At 42.7% G+C, this 16,121-nt stretch overlaps 2 protein-coding genes across 3 annotated transcripts in view; both read left to right on the top strand.

Moving 5' to 3' along the window:
• The first annotated feature begins 359 nt into the window (after window positions 1–359).
• Window positions 360–16,121, top strand: part of LOC140208657 (uncharacterized) — a 150,103-nt gene continuing 134,341 nt past the window's right edge. Inside the window, 1 exon segment of the mRNA XM_072277503.1 lies at window positions 360–1,901. Within this exon segment, the coding sequence (XP_072133604.1) occupies window positions 762–1,901 (1,140 nt within the window). The 5' untranslated portion in view covers window positions 360–761.
• On the top strand, window positions 1,795–7,026 carry LOC140208648 (protein NYNRIN-like). Of its 2 annotated transcripts, none has more exons than XM_072277493.1 (2): window positions 1,795–4,292; window positions 5,506–7,026. In XM_072277493.1, coding segments are annotated over exons 1-2 (1,008 nt in total). In that variant the 5' UTR covers window positions 1,795–3,286; the 3' UTR covers window positions 5,508–7,026. The 2 variants fall into 2 exon arrangements, with proteins under 2 accessions (XP_072133594.1, XP_072133593.1); XM_072277492.1 differs by having other exon boundaries at window positions 5,503–7,026.

Raw genomic sequence — 16,121 nt, 5'->3', positions numbered from 1 at the left:
GCATGGAATGCACTGCCGGCTATTTGTGTGAGTATTTCAGTTACTGTGGGGCCAGGAACCCATGCAGCTCAGTGGGAACAGGGAACAATACCAATGGAGAGAGTCAAACTGAGCCAGGTCACAGATTGGAGATGGCAGAAATGCCCCATTCTTATAGAAACAGGAAGAGCATCAGAGAATTTGATGGTCATTCCAGATACCAGCACTGTGCCCAGTTAGAAGATGATTTCTCTCTCCAACTTGGGTTGAACCTCACTGTAACAGTGTGATGCCAGGTCACACCTTGGCAACTCAAGTGATCTCATCTGAAATGTTGTCCTTCACTCATTGATCGATTTTGTAAATCTTTTTACAGATTAAAAATGACAAGGAATTTGTCTACGGGAATCTCGAACACAACACGCCAGTTTTGCTGTCTTTGTCCAGATATTTAAGAAGTGGAGCAATGATTCACTCGATCATCCTTCCTGCTCAGACTGTGGGGAGAGATTCATTTGATCATCTGACCGACTGGCATGCCCGTCATCTTACACAGGGGAGAGGCCATTCACCTGCTCAGACAGTGGAATGGATTCACTCTATCATCTTAACTGCAGGTACATCAGCAAGTTTACACTGAGACAAGCCCATTCACCTGTTCTATGTGTGAGACGGGATTCAGTCGGTCATCCCACCTGTGGATACGCCAGTCTGTTCACACTGAGCAGAGGCTGGTCATCTGCTGAATTTGTGGGGAAGGATTCACGCGGTTATTCGACCTAATGGCTCACCAGCGAGTTCACACCAGGGAGCAGCCGTTCACCTGCTCAGACTGCGGGAAGGGATTCACTCAGTCATCTAACCTGAAGGTACATCAGAGAGTTCACACTGGGGAGAGGCCATTCACCTGCTCGGACTGTGGGAAGGGATTCACACAGTTAGCTAACCTACAAGCACATCAGCGAGTTCACACTGGGGAGAGGCCGTTCACCTGCTCAGACTGTGGGAAGGGATTTGCTCGATCATCTGATCTACAGATACATCAGCGAGTTCACACTGGGGAGAGGCCGTTCACCTGCTCAGACTGTGGGAAGGGATTCACTTCGTCATCTCAACTGAAGGAACATCAGCGAGTTCACACTGGGGAGAGGCCGTTCACCTGCTCAGACTGTGGGAAGGGATTCACTCGATCACCTGATCTGCAGATACATCAGCGACTTCACACTGGGGAGAGGCCATTCACCTGCTCAGACTGTGCGAAGGGATTCAGTTGCTCATCCCAACTGAAGGTACATCAGCGAGTTCACACTGGGGAGAGGCCGTTCACCTGCTCAGTCTGTAGGAAGGGATTTACTCAGTCATCTCATCTGCAGATACATCAGCGAGTTCACACAGGGCAGAGGCTGTTCACCTGCTCAGACTGTGGGAAGGGATTCACACAGTCAGCTCACCTACAAGAACACCAGTCAGTTCACACTGGGGAGTGGCCATTCACCTGCTCAGTCTGTGGGAAGGGATTCACTTCCTCATCTAAACTGAAGGTACATCAGCGAGTTCACACTGGAGAGAGGCCATTCACCTGCACAGACTGTGGGAAGGGATTCACTCAGTCATCTGACCTACTGAAACACCAGCGATTTCACACTGGGGAGAGGCCATTCACCTGCTCAGTCTGTGGGAAGGGATTCACTCGATCATCTGATCTACAGAGACACCAGCAAGTTCACACTGGGGAGAGGCCGTTCACCTGCTCAGACTGTGGGAAGGGATTCACTCAGGCATCTCACCTACTGAGACACCAGTCAGTTCACACTGCATAGCGGCCATTCGCCTGCTCAGTCTGTGGGAAGGGATTCACACAGTTAGCTAGCCTACAAGCACACCAGTCAGTTCACACTGGGGAGAGGCCATTCACCTGCTCGGTCTGAGAAGGAAGTCACTCAGTTGTCCAACCTACAGAGACACCCGCAAGTTCATATAACCATATAACAATTACAGCACGGAAATAGGCCAACTTGGCCCTTCTAGTCCGTGTTGAACGCTTACTCTCACTTAGTCACATCTACCTGCCTCTACCCTCCGTTCCTTTCCTGTCCATATACCGATCGAATTTTTTTTAAATGACAAAATCGAACCCGCCTCTACCACTTCTACTGGAAGCTCGTTCCACACAGCTACCACTCTCCGAGTAAAGAAGTTCCCCCTCGTGTTACCCCTGAACTTTTGCCCCTTAACTCTCAACTAATGTCCAGTTGCTTGAATCTCCCCTACTCTCAAAGGAAAAAGCCTATCCACGTCAAGTCTATCTATCCCCCTCATAATTTTAAATACCTCTATCAAGTCCCCCCTCAACCTTCTACGCTCCAAAGAATAAAGATCTAACTTGTTCAACCTTTCTCTGTAACTCAGGTGCTGAAACCCAGGTAACATTCTAGTAAATCTCCTCTGTACTCTCTCTATTTTGTTGACATCTTTCCTGTAACTCAGTGACCAGAACTGTACACAATACTCCAAATTTGGCCTTACCAATGCCTTGTACAATTTTAACATTACATCCCAACTCCTATACTCAATGCTCTGATTTACAAAGGCCAGCATACCAAAAGCTTTCTTCACCACCCTATCCACATGAGATTCCACCTTCAGAAAACTATGCACCATTTTCCTAAACATGAGGAATTCTGCAGATGCTGGAAATTCAAGCAACACACATCAAAGTTGCTGGTGAACGCAGCAGGCCAGGCAGCATCTCTAGGAAGAAGTACAGTCGACGTTTCATGGGTATGGTGAATTTCTACCACTGTTTCCTCCCCTCAGCAGCCCGAATCATGCGCCCCCTGTTCACCCTGATGTCGGGTAAGGGCAAGGACATTACCTGGGATAAAGAGGCCGCGGCCGCTTTTGTTAAAACCAAAGAAGCCTTAGCAAACGCCGCGATGCTAGTGCACCCCAGAACGGACGTTCCTACTGCCCTCACGGTGGACGCATCCAACACAGCAGTCAGTGGAGTGCTGGAACAACTCATCGAGAGTCGCTGGCAACCCCTGGCATTCTTCAGCAAACTCCTACGACCACCCAAACTCAAATACAGTGCTTTCAACCGGGAGCTATTGACACTATACCTGGCAATCCGGCATTTCAGATATTTCTTAGAAGATAGGCCCTTCACTGCGTTCACAGACCACAAACCGCTTACCTTTGCGTTCACTAAGGTGTCCGACCCCTGGTCTTCCCACCAGCAGCGACATCTGTCCTACATCTCCGAATATACGACGGACATCCGGCATGTCCGGGAAAGGACAACGTCATGGTGGACACACTATCCAGACCTACCATACAGGCCCTGTCCCAGGGGGTGGACTATGCAGCGCTGGCAGAGGCACAGCAGGCAGACGCTGAGATCCCCAGTTACAGGACTGCAGTCTCCGGTTTGCAGCTCCAAGACCTCCCCGTAGGCCCAGGTGAGAGGACCCTACTGTGTTACGTAGCTACCGGCCAACCCCGGCCCATTGTCCCAGCAGCCTGGCGCCGGCCGGTTTTCAAATCCATTCACAACTTAGTGCACCCCTCCATCAGGACAACCGTCCGGCTGGTCGCCAACAGGTTCGTGTGGCATGGACTTCGTAAACAGGTCAGTGAATGGGCCAAAACGTGCATGCAGTGCCAAACGGCCAAGGTGCAGTGGCACACCAAGGCTCCGCCGCAGCGGTTCGAACCCACCCGCCGGAGGTTCGACCACATTCATGTGGATATCGTGGGGCCCCTGCCAGTGTCACGAGGAGCATGGTACCTCCTAACTATGATAGACTGGTGCACCAGATGGCCAGAGGCAGTCTCGCTCAGCAACACCACCTCCGAATCCTGCGCCCGAGCACTGATCGCAACCTGGGTAGCACGCTTTGGGGTACCAGCCCACATTACCTCCGACAGGGGAGCCCAGTTCACCTCCTGCCTGTGGTCAACTATGGCCAACCTTTTAGGATCGCAGCTACACCACACAAATACCTTCCACCGTCACCTGAAGTCGGCTCTCATGGCCGGCCTGGAGGGGCCTAACTGGGTGGACGAACTTCCCTGGGTCCTGCTCAGAATTCGCTCAGCACCCGAGGAGGATCTGCACACCTCGTTGGCTGAGTTGGTGTACGGCGCACCCCTGGTAGTCCCAGGAGAGTTCATACCAGCCCCAAGGGGGCAAGAGGAAGAACCCGCAGCAGTCCTGGACAGACTACGGGAGCGTCTCAGTAACCTGGCCCCCATCCCCACTTCACAGCACGGACAGAGCCCGACCTGCGTACCCAAAGACCTGCAGAACTGTAAGTTTCTTTTTGTACGATGGGGCGGACTCCGGGCACCGCTACAGCGGCCCTACGAGGGGCCGTTTAAGGTGATCAGGAACAACGGGTCCACGTTCGTGCTGGACATCGGGGGGGGGGGGGGGAGAGGAGGTTTTCACGGTGGACCGACTCAAACCGGCCCATGTGGACTTGGCGCAGCCGGTCCAGGCTCAGGCACCGCGGCGCAGGGGCAGACCTCCCAAACAGAGGCCGATCCAGACTCTGGACATTGGGGGATGTATCGCCGGTTCTGGGGGGCGTGGTTATGTGGCGACCCACTTTCTAGCACACACGAACCAGCACGCGCCGGCAGAGAGGCCGGCCCCAAAAAGGGCGCCAGGCCATCTTCAGCAGCAGGGGGGAAATCCCATGCGCGGAAAGGGTCTGCCGTTATGCATTCCCCACAGCAGTCCCGCCCAAGAAGGGCGGGAACGGGAAGGCTTTAAAGCAGGCTACGAAGTTTGAATAAATCTCTTTTATCACAACTCTAACTCACCGACTACGTGTGGTTATTTTTAGTGTTGTGTGTAGCACACAGCTACAATATAATATTTTTGAGTCTGCTAGCCAATACTTTGGATAAAATTTTAGTATGGAAATTGAGTAAAGAGATAGGTCTATATGAAGAACATTCAGTTGGATTCTTATTCTTTTTGAGAATGAGCGAAATGGAAGCTTCGTAAAAAGACTGCGGTAGTCTTCCTACCTTAAAGGAATCTGTAAGGGTAGAACATAAGTGTGGTATAAGCAAGGAGGAAAAAGTCTTATTAAACTCTTCAGAGAATCCACGGGTCCAGGGGATTTCCCAGCATGCAATTCTCAAATAGCCTGAGCAATTTCCTCCTGGGAAATAGGTTGATCCAATTGCCTACGATCATCTAACGAAAGATTAGGGATATTTAATTGATCTAAAAATTATTCATTGCAATATTATCATTAACAGAGTCAGAACTATACAATTTAGAATAAAATTCCCTAAAAGTGTCATTAATTTCAAGGTGGTCAGTTGTCATGTCCCCATTAATTTTATGTATTTCTTTAATTTGCCGCTTGGCTGAAAATGGCTTCAATTGATTAGCCAGTAGCTTACCAGTTTTATCTCCATAAATATAAAGTTGACTGAGAGAAGATGGTGGCACGACGAAGCACGCAGCGGCCACTCCAGTGATGAATATTGTTATTTGTCAAGTAGGATGCTGTGCACAATCCTGATTTGATGGAGACAGATGTGAGAAGCGCAGAGGAACATCTGGTGTAACTTCTGAAATGCCTGTTTCGCTGCCACTGCTACTGTGCGATCCAGAATCTCCGGAGGGCAAGGCCCCGAATCCTTGGCTTTGCCTGTTGCTTGGCGGCCGGGGCCAGGGTCGAAGCACTCAGCAGAGATGGTGCTCGATGTCGGAGGGCTGGTCGGAGGCTCGACGTTTTCGAACGGAGTCAGTCGGCTGTGGTCGGGTGCTTCCAGGGCGCTGCATTGGCAAGTTTGCGGTGCTGGAAGTTCATGGCAGTTAGAGTTTCTTCCTTCTACCGTCTGCGTGAAATGATGGGGCTATCGGGACTTTGAGACTTTTTTTTACCGTGCCCATGGTCTGCTCTTTATCAAATTACAGTATTGTTTTGCACTGTTGTAACTATGTTATAATTATATGGTTTTTGTCAGTTTTAGTCTTGTTCTGTCTTGTGTTTCTGTAATATCATACTGGAGGAACATTGTATCATTTCTTAATGCATGCATTACTAAATGACAAACGAGGACTGAGTGTCCTCATAATCTAATCTATCTTTTAAAAGTTGGCTTTCAATTGGATACATTAAAAGAAGGTCATATTTAGTTTTAGTTTCAATACGTCTCTTATATGTTTCAGGATCAGGTACCGAAGCATATTTATGGTCCAGTTGCTTTAACTGATTGGCTAATTCATTTCTTTCTTTGTTAGCTTTTTTAATGATGTTTGCAGTAAAAGAAATAATTTGACCCCGGATGTAGGCTTTAAAAGTATCCCATATAATAAGGCTAGACTTCTCTTCCAACGTATTTTCTTCAAAAAAAAAAGTAATTTGATTCTCCATAATTTTTTTAAAAATCCTCATTGGATAACAGAGTTAAATCGCCAAAATCTACTCATGGGAATAGGACCAGGAAGATTTAAAGATAGAATTACAGGAGAGTGGTCAGAAATAGCAATCTCTTTATATTCATTTTTTTCAAACTAATGGAATCGTTTGACTATCAATAAAAGAAGTCAATCCCGGTATAAGAATGATGGACATGAGAGAAAAAATACTCCCTGTCCGTCGGATAAAGTAAACGCCAAGCATCAACTCTACCACATATAGTTAGAAAAGATTGGATAAATAAAGCTGATTTATTAAGTGTGGCTGGTTTAATAGATGAGCGATCTAATATTGGATCTAACCAGCAGTTAAAATCTCCTCCCGTCACAAGGGAGTAAGTACACAAATCTGGTAAAAATGAAAATAGACATTCAAAAAAATCCTGGATCATCTACATTGGGGGCCATATACATTAGCAAAAACAATCAAGTTACTGTCTAAACTCCCTAATACAATAACAACTCGACTATTAGGGTCCGAAACAAGTTTATGCTGAATAAAGGAAGCTGTATTACCTACAAAAATTGAAACTCCATGTGATTTTGCATTAAACGAAGAGTGGAATTGCATATCCTTCCACCGAGTAAAAAAATGTAAGCTATCACAGCTGCGTATGTGTGTTTCTTGTAAAAAAAAAAGGGTGCTTTTAATTTTTTAATATAAGCAAACACTTTGTTCCTTTTGATGGGGTGATTCAGCCCTTTCACATTCAAACTAAATAGGTTAATATTTCAAACCATTTTAAATACCAATCAACATGTAATTAAAAAATCTAGCCATAAGTTATTAAAACTAGAAAGCAAACTGTAAAGTAAGATATTCAAACAAACAATCATATATTCTTTTTTTCTTTTTCAATCTTTATTGCTATAATAATAATAAACATACCACAGTATTGATACAAAATTATTGGGAATACAGCATTGTAATTTTCATAGTTAAATAAGCCCAGCTGACACATGAGTATTAAATCTCCCTATCATACATGATACAGATGAACAATATAAAACAAAAACATCTATTAAAAACCATGAAAAAGAAAAAAAAAACAAAAATATACCCCCGCAAAAAAACTGACCTGAACAATGTTAATCAACTAAACTTAAAAAAAAGGCACGGGCTGTTTAGTAACGTCGTTAAAAAAAAGGGAACCATTAGTGTCGTTGACTCCGTTCCTCTCACCATGTATTACAAAGAAATAAAATAAGTTTGGAAAAGGTCAAGTTACATCATGTGAAAATGTTTAATAAATGGCCTCCAAGTCTTTTCGAATTTAATAGAGGGATCAGAAACAACACTTCTAATTTTTTCCAAATTTAAACACAACATAGTTTGAGAAAACCAATGGAATGTGGTGGGAGGATTAATCTCTTTCCAATTCAGGAAAATGGATCTTCTAGCCATTAATGTAAGAAATGCAATCATCCGACGAGCTGAAGGGGTTCAATGACTTGATTCTATCATTGGTAACCCAAAAATGGCAGTAATAGAGTGAGGTTGTAGATCAATATTCAAAACAGTTGAGATAATATCAAAAATATCTTTCCAATACTTTTTCAACAAAGGACATGACCAAAACATTTGAGTTAGAGAAGCTATCTCAGAATGACATCTATCACACATAGGATTTATATGAGAATAATAACGAGGTAATTTATCTTTAGACATATGAGCCCTATGTACTACCTTAAACTGTATCAACACATGTTTAGCACATATAGAGGATGAATTAACTAACTGAAGAATTTTTTTCCCATTTTCAATTGGTACAATAATCTTAAGTTCCCTTTCCCAATCAGTCTTAATGTTATTAGATACAACTGGACATATTTTCATAATTACATTATAAATAATTGGTATTACACCTTTCTGAAGAGGCTTTAAATCTCACATTTTTTCCTAAATATCCATTGAATATGCAAACGTTTGTAAATTCAGGAAGGTAAGAGAAACAGTATCTAACCTGTAAATATCTAACAAAGTGAAATCTAGGCAAATTATATTTATTAGATAGTTGTTCAAAAGACATGAAACAATTATCCGAAAATAAATCACAAAATCATACTATACCTTTAATTTTTCAAGCCAAATATGCTTGATCCATAGTAGAGGGTTGAAAAAAGAAATTAGATATAGTAGGACGTGCTAAAATAAATTTATTCAACCCAAACAATTTTCAAAATTGAAACCATGTATGTTAAGTATATTTAACTATTCGGTTATCCAGTTGTTTATACAATTTAGAAAGAGTAAAGGGAAGCAAAGTCCCTAGAATAGAACCCATTGAAAACCCTTGTAAAGAATTACGTTCAAGATTTACCCAATGTGGACTTGAAGTTGTATCCAAGTCTCACAACCAAAATTTTAAACATCAAATGTTAATTGCCCAATAGTAAAATCTAAAATTCAGCAAAGCTAAACCCCACCTCCTTTTTAGGTTTCTGTAAATGTCTTTTACCTAACCTAGGATTTTTTGTTCTGTCATATATATGAGGAGATTTTGGAATCAACATTATCAAAAAAGAATTTTGGAATGAAAATTGGCACCACCTGAAATACATATAAAAATTTAGGCAAAATAATCATCTTGATAGTATTGATCTGACCGATCAATGATAAAGATATTGGTGACCATTTAGTAAACAAAAATTTAATGTAATGGATTAAAGGTAAAAAATTAGCTTTCAATAAATCTTTATGCTTTTTCGTAATTTTATCCCCTAAATATGTAAAAGAGTCAGTAACCAATTTAAACGGTAAACATCCATCAATAGAAACCTGAATATTTAGGGGAAATAGTTCACTCTTATTAAGGTTCAATTTGTAATCAGAGAAATGACTAAACTGAGCCAACAAGGATAAAACAACGGGAATAGATTTCCCAGGATGAGAGATATATAATAACAAATCATCTGCATATAATGATAACTCCTGTATTTCATTTCCACGGGTAATATCAAAAATGTTAGGTGAGTCTCGGATGGCAATTGCTAAAGGTTCAAGGGCAATATCAAATAATAATGAACATCCCTGCCTAGTACCCCGAGATAGACGAAAAAAGGAAGATCTTTGATTGTTACTACAATCGGAAGCTACAGGGGAATGATATATCAATTTAATCCAAGATATAAATATCAGACTAAAATTACATTTCTCAAACTCAGTAACTAAATATGGCCATTCAACTCTGTCGAAAGCTTTCTCAGCATCTAATGAAATAATACATTCCTGGGTGTTAAATGAAGGAGTATAAGCAATATTCATTAACCTCCTAATATTAAGAAAATGAATAATGATTTTAAATAAATCCTGCTTGGTCCACAGAGATAATTTGAGGTAGTACCTTTTCTAACCTAGTCACTAATATTTTAGAAAAAAAATTGGCGTCTACATTCAAAAGCGATATCGGTCTGTATGATGCACAATCAGTAGGATCTTTATTCTTTTTAAGAATTAAAGAAATAGAAGCTTCATAAAATGATTGTGGTAATTTACCTAATCTGATTGCTTCTTTAAATATTCTAGACGACCAAGGAGAGAGAATAGAGGAAAAACTTTAAAAATTCCACTGTAAAACCATCAGGACCAGGTATTTTGCCAGAGTTCATTGTTATTTCTTCATCTGTAATAGGAGTTTCTAATGTTGAACATTCTTTGTGTGATAATTTCAGACAGTTCAATTTCCTTAAAATATCATGCATAGTGTTAGGGTCATGAGGAAAATCAGAAAGATATAAAGAAACATAATATTCTTGAAAAGTTTTATCTCGTCATGATCAACTGTCAAAGTGTCATCATGTTTACGAATTTTGATAATTTGACGTTTAACCGAAGTAGTTTTCAATTGATTAGCTAATAATTTACCCGATTTATCACTATGAATATAGAACTCACTTCTAGTTTTCATTAAATGATTTTCAATTGAGGATGTTAATAATAAGTTATGTTCCATTTGAAGTTCGACTCTCTGTTTGTAGAGCTCCTTACTAGGAGCAATAGAATATTTCTTATCAATTCCTTTAATTTTATCAACCAACAAAAATGTTTCATTCTTAATACGTTTGTTTAAACCAACAGAAAAAGAAATAATCTGTCCGCAGATATAAGCTTTAAAAGCATCCCAAACTGTGCCTTTGGAAATTTCTTCCGTAATGTTAGTTGGAAAAAAAGAAATCAATCTGTTCCTTCATAAATTTAACAAAGTACAGGTCTTGAAGCAAATTGGAATTAAATCGCCATTGCCTATTAGTACAAGTGGTATCCATTAACTTGATAGAAAGTTTCATTGGAGCATGATCCGAAATGGCGATAATGTCATAATTGCAGTTGATTACAGATGGAGTTAGAAGAGTTAATAAAAAAGTAATCAATTCAAGAATAAGAATGATAAACATGTGAGAAGAATGAAAACTCTTTGTCCTTAGGGTGTAGAAATCTCAAACAATCATATATTCAACCCAACACAGCTCCCAGAGAGAAATAGGCCCTACACCCTCCCCCATCCAAAGCGAGAAAGCTGACCAATAGACAGTCAGTGAGCTAAGAACTAAGTACCAGCCCCAAAAAAGTCCTGTTGACAGAAAAAAAAACTCCAGTCCTGCAAGGTCATTATGTCCCTATCAAGACACAACATAAAAAGCAAAACAACTCAGTATTCAAAAATATGAAAAGATCACTTTAAACAAATTCAAAGAAAGCTGTATTAAAATAAAGCCTCAAAAAGGGATAAAATAAAGTAGCAAAAAAAAACAAAAGACAATATATGAACACACAAAATGTAAGCTTAATGAAACCTTATTTTAAATTCATATTAACAGAAGAAGAAACTTGATCAAATAAGAAATACAACAGTTTTAGACTTCATCCTTCAGAAACTCTTTTGCATCTTCAACTGCATTTATTCTTTTTCGCAATCCGTTCTTCAAAACAATACTTAGACGGGCAGGGAACCGAAGGGATGGTTTATATCCTTCATTATAAAATTCCGAGATATCTTCTTTATATTTCATATAATCAGTCAAAATATCAGGTGAATATTCTTCCACAAATCTAACCATGTAATTTTGGAAATCAATCATTCCTTGTCTCTGGGTGTGGCGAATTAAAAGGTCCTTAATACGAAACTCCTGAAAGGTTAGTTCGATCGATCTGGGTTTCGCCGCCGAGGACAATGGCTTCAAAGTCAGAGAGCGAAAAGCTCGATCGAGCTTCGGATCGGAAGTGAATAAAGCAGGAAAAAGCTGCTTCAGAAAGTTTGCAAAGACTTTGTAGGGTCAGCGCCTTCAATTGATTCTTCAAGACCCACGATTCACAAGTTATTTCTCCTGTTTCTATTCTCGGGACTGATGATCATATTCAGCATTTTATCATTGGATAAAGAGAACTCTTTGCAGAGTTTAATTGTATCTTCAATGTCCTTTTCAAGTGTCATTAGCTTCACAGTATTCTCCTGAATTTGGTTCTCATGCTCAAATAAAGTTTGTTGAATTGTATCCAATTTGCCGTTAAGTTGTTGAAACTCTTCAGAGAATTCCTACTTTTGCTGTTTAAGGAAGTCACTGATTGAATCCAAAGTGACTGGGGATTCATCTTCTGTTTCTCTTTCTTTTGCAAATGCTTTGGTTCTTTTCTCAGCCAGAGTAAAGCAGTATTGAAGTATTATAATAAGATTTCAAAAAAAAAGACTGGTAGGAGACAATTAAGTAAACAGGGTAGGAGCAATCGAAAAGCAACCAACAGGGCTCTGACTGCTTCTTATATCTAACATATGCTTCCTTCTTCCGCTTGACGAGTTGCCTCACGTGTTTCGTCAGCCACGGTTCCCTTTTCCGACCATTTTTTTCCTTGCCTCAGTGGGACAAACCTATCCTGAACCCATTACAAGTGGTCCCTAAACTTCCTCCACATTACTTCTGTGCTTTCAGCTTTCAACACCTGTTTCCAATTTAGACTCACTAGTTCCTGCCTCATCCCTTCATAGTTAGCCCTTCCCCAGTTAAGCACTTTCCCATTTTGTCTGTTTTTATCCTTTTCCATAGCTATGCTAAAGCTAAGGGAGTTGTGGTAACTCTCACCAAAATGCTCCCCCACCAAGAGGTCTGCCACCTGACCAGGTTCTTTACCCAGAACTAGATCCAGTATGGCCTCTCCTCTCGTCCGCCGGTCCACATGCTGTGTCAGGAATCCTTCTTGAACACACTTGACTAATTCAGCCCCGTCTATCCCCCTTGCAGTCAGGAGGTGCCAGTCAATATGAGGGAAGTTGAAATCACCCATAACTATAACCCTGTATTTCCTGCACCATTCTAAAATCTGCCTGCTTATCTGCTCCTCGGTGTCCCGAGGGCTATTTGGGGGCCGATAGACTACTCCCGGCACAGTGATTGATCCCTTCCTCTTTCTGACTTCCAACCACAGTGGACACTCCCTGTGCAGCGTCCTCCCTTTCTACAGCCCTGATACAATCCCTGACTAGTAATGCTACTCCGCCCCCCCCCCCCCATTCTACCTCCCATCCTATTCCTTTTAAACACCTAAACCCCGGTACCTGCATCAGCCAATCCTGCCCTTCCTCCAGCCAAGTTTCAGTAACGGCCACAACGTCATTGTTCCATGTACTGATCGATTCTCTAAGTTCATGCTCTTTATTCCTAATACTCCTAGCGTTGGAATAGACACATTTCAACCCCTCGATCTGGCTACATGTATGTTTTGTCCCCTGCCTGTCCTTCCTCAGCAACTCAGAACACACAGCATCATGCCCTTGTCCTTCTACCCTCATCTCTGCACTCACATTCTGATTCCCACCACCCTGACAAACTAGTTTAAACCCTCCCCAACAGCTCTAACAAACCTGCCCACCAGGATATTGGTCCCTTTCCAGTTCAGGTGCAGCCCGTCCTTGTTGTACAGGTCAGACCTTCCCCAGAGGAGATCCCAATGCTCCAGAAATCTGAACCCCTGCCCCCAGCACCAACTCTTCAGCCACACATTCAACTGCCATGACTTCCTGTTCCTACCCTCTCTGTCTCACGGCACAGGAAGCAATCCTGAGTTTACCACCTTTGAGGTCCTGCTTTTTAACTTTTTTCCCCTAACTCCCTATATTCCTTCTTCAGGACCTGATCCCTACTCCTATCTATGTCATTGGTCCCCACGTGGACCACGACATCTGCCTGCTCACCCTCTCTCCTGAGAATACCGAGAACTCCATCCGAGGTATCATGGACCCTGGCACCAGGGAGGGAACAGACTGGGATTCTCAATCTTTCCCACAGAACCTCTTAACTGTCCCCTTAACTATCAAATCCCCTATCTCTACTGCTCTCCTCTTTTCACTCCTTCCTTTCTGAGCTGAGGGTCCAGTCTCGGTGCCAGAGACGCGACCACTGCAACTTGTCCCTGGTAGGTCGTCCCCACCAACAGTATCCAAAACAGTATACATATTGTTGATGGGAACGGCCACAGGGGTGCTCTGCTCTTTCTGTCTATTCCCCTTCCCTCTCCTGACAGTCACTCAGCTACCTGTCTCCTGACTTTTAGAGGTGACCGTCTCCCTGAAACTCTGATCTATTACTGCCTCTGCCCCCCGAATGATCCAATTTGACAGGAGCTGCAGCTGGATGCACCTCTTGCAGGTGTAGACATCGGAGACAATTGTGCTGTCCCTGACTTCCCACATCCTACAATCGGAGCACTGCACTGCCCTATCTACTGCCTCCATTACTAACTCCTAAGTTAATTAATTAAATAAACTTTTCCGGCCTTACCTGACTGGGAGCAAGCTCATCCTCTGCCTCTGCTCGCTGAAATCTCTCGAGCCAAAGCCTCAAAGCTCCACTCCTTCACTGGCCGCTCTCCACTCCAGTCCACGTTAAACTCCAGTCCCAATAAAGGTGAATATGCAGCAGAAGAACCTCCTCCCATGCTCAGTGACCAGTGTGCAGAACTGGGTGTGGTGAGCATCAGCAATAATTGTAGAGTTCAGCACCGACAGTCACTCTCGAAATTGCATTCAGCAACGGTGATGGACAAATATCCAGCATGCAGCTCGTTGAAACTTTCTCCCCAGTGCAGAAATCATGCTTGACTAATCTTCTGAAATTTTTTGAGGATGTAAGTATGAAAATGGATGAGGGAGTGCCAGTGGATATAGTGCACCTGGACTTTCAGAAAAGTCCCAGATAGGAGATTAGTGGACAAAATTAGGGCACATGGTATTGGGGGCAGAGTACTGACATGGATTGAAAATTGGCTGGCTGACAAAAAAACAAAGAGCAGCGATTAACAGGTCCCTTTCGGAAAGGCAGGCGGTGACCAGTGAGGTACCACAGGGTTCAGAGCTGGGACCGCAGCTGTTTACAATATATATTAATGATTCAGATGAAAGGATTAAAAGTAACATTAGCAAATTTGCCGATGACACAAAGCTGGGTGGCAGTGCGAAATGTGAGGAGGGTGTTATGAGAATGCAGGGTGACTTTGACAGGCTGGGTGAGTGGGTGGATGCATGGCAGATGCAGTTTAATGTGGATAAATGTGAGGTTATCCATGTTGGTGGTAAGAACAGGAAGGCAGATTATTATCTAAATGGAATCAATTTAAGAAAAGGGGAAGTACAACGAGATCCAGGTGTTCTCGTACATCAGTCACTGAAAGCAAGCATGCAGGTACAGCAGGCAGTGAAGAAAGCTAATGGCATGCTGGCCTTCATAACAAGGGGAATTGAGTATAGGAGCAAAGAGGTCCCTCTGCAGTTGTACAGGGCCCTGGTGAGACCACACCTGGAGTACTGTGTGCAGTTTTGGTCTCCAAATTTGAGGAAGGACATTCTTGCTATTGAGGGAGTGCAGCGTAGGTTCACAAGGTTAATTCCCAAGATGGTGGGACTGTCATGTGTCGAAAGATTGGAGCGACTGAGCTTGCATACACTGGAATTTAGAAGGCTGAGAGGGGATCTTATTGAAACATATAAGATTATTAAGGAATTGGAATTAAGGAATTTTTTCACCCAGATAGTGGTGGATATATCGAATGCTCTGCCCCATAAGGCTGTGGAGGCCAAGTCTCTGGATGTTTTCAAGAAAGAGATGGATAGGGCTCTTAAAGATAGTGGAATCAAAGGTTATGGGGATAAAGCAGGAACGAGGTACTGATTGTGGATGATCAACCATGATCACAGTGAATGGCAGTGCTGGCTCGAAGGGCCAAGTGGCCTACTCCTGCACCTATTGTCTATTGTGAACCCGGTAGTGTGTCAGAACTGCAACATGCTGTGAGGTTTCACTGTTAATGTAATGGCCTCTCTGTAATGTTTCACTGCTGAGGTAATGGTTTCTCTGTAGCAGCAATGTTTATGTTATGACTAGAGACAACAGGGTTTTGGAGTGCGGGGCTATCCAATGAGAGAAATGTTGTTCTTTCTTGTGAGTCTGGAAGAGAGATTTTTGTGGTCTTTTGCTGGGGAGAGATAAAAGACATGAATGGAGAGAGTGGGCCATTTTCCTTTATTTTTTCGTTACTAACCCTATAGTCAAAGTAAGAACTACAAAGCCCAATCGTTTAATCACATATTGTGTACCGTTTGTTATTTCAGGGTACTGATTTGTAACATCAACCCAAGCGCAGCATCCACCCAAACGAGATTTCTTAAGTTTGGCCGGGCTTGGGGGCTATCACCCCCTATATTAAGCT

This window comes from Mobula birostris, chromosome 13 (assembly GCF_030028105.1).
Source record: "Mobula birostris isolate sMobBir1 chromosome 13, sMobBir1.hap1, whole genome shotgun sequence".
Taxonomy (NCBI): Eukaryota; Metazoa; Chordata; class Chondrichthyes; order Myliobatiformes; family Myliobatidae; genus Mobula; species Mobula birostris.
Note: the sequence above shows the minus strand (reverse complement) of the source record. Positions and strands in the feature narration are given on the sequence as shown.

Coding starts and splice junctions, on each gene's coding strand:
- LOC140208648 (XM_072277492.1), top strand. CDS start 3,287: ATGGTGGACACACTATCCAGACCTACCATACAGGCCCTGTCCCAGGGG. Junction 4,293..5,502: donor ACCCAAAGACCTGCAGAACT/GTAAGTTTCTTT, acceptor TTATTTGTCAAG/TAGGATGCTGTGCACAATCC.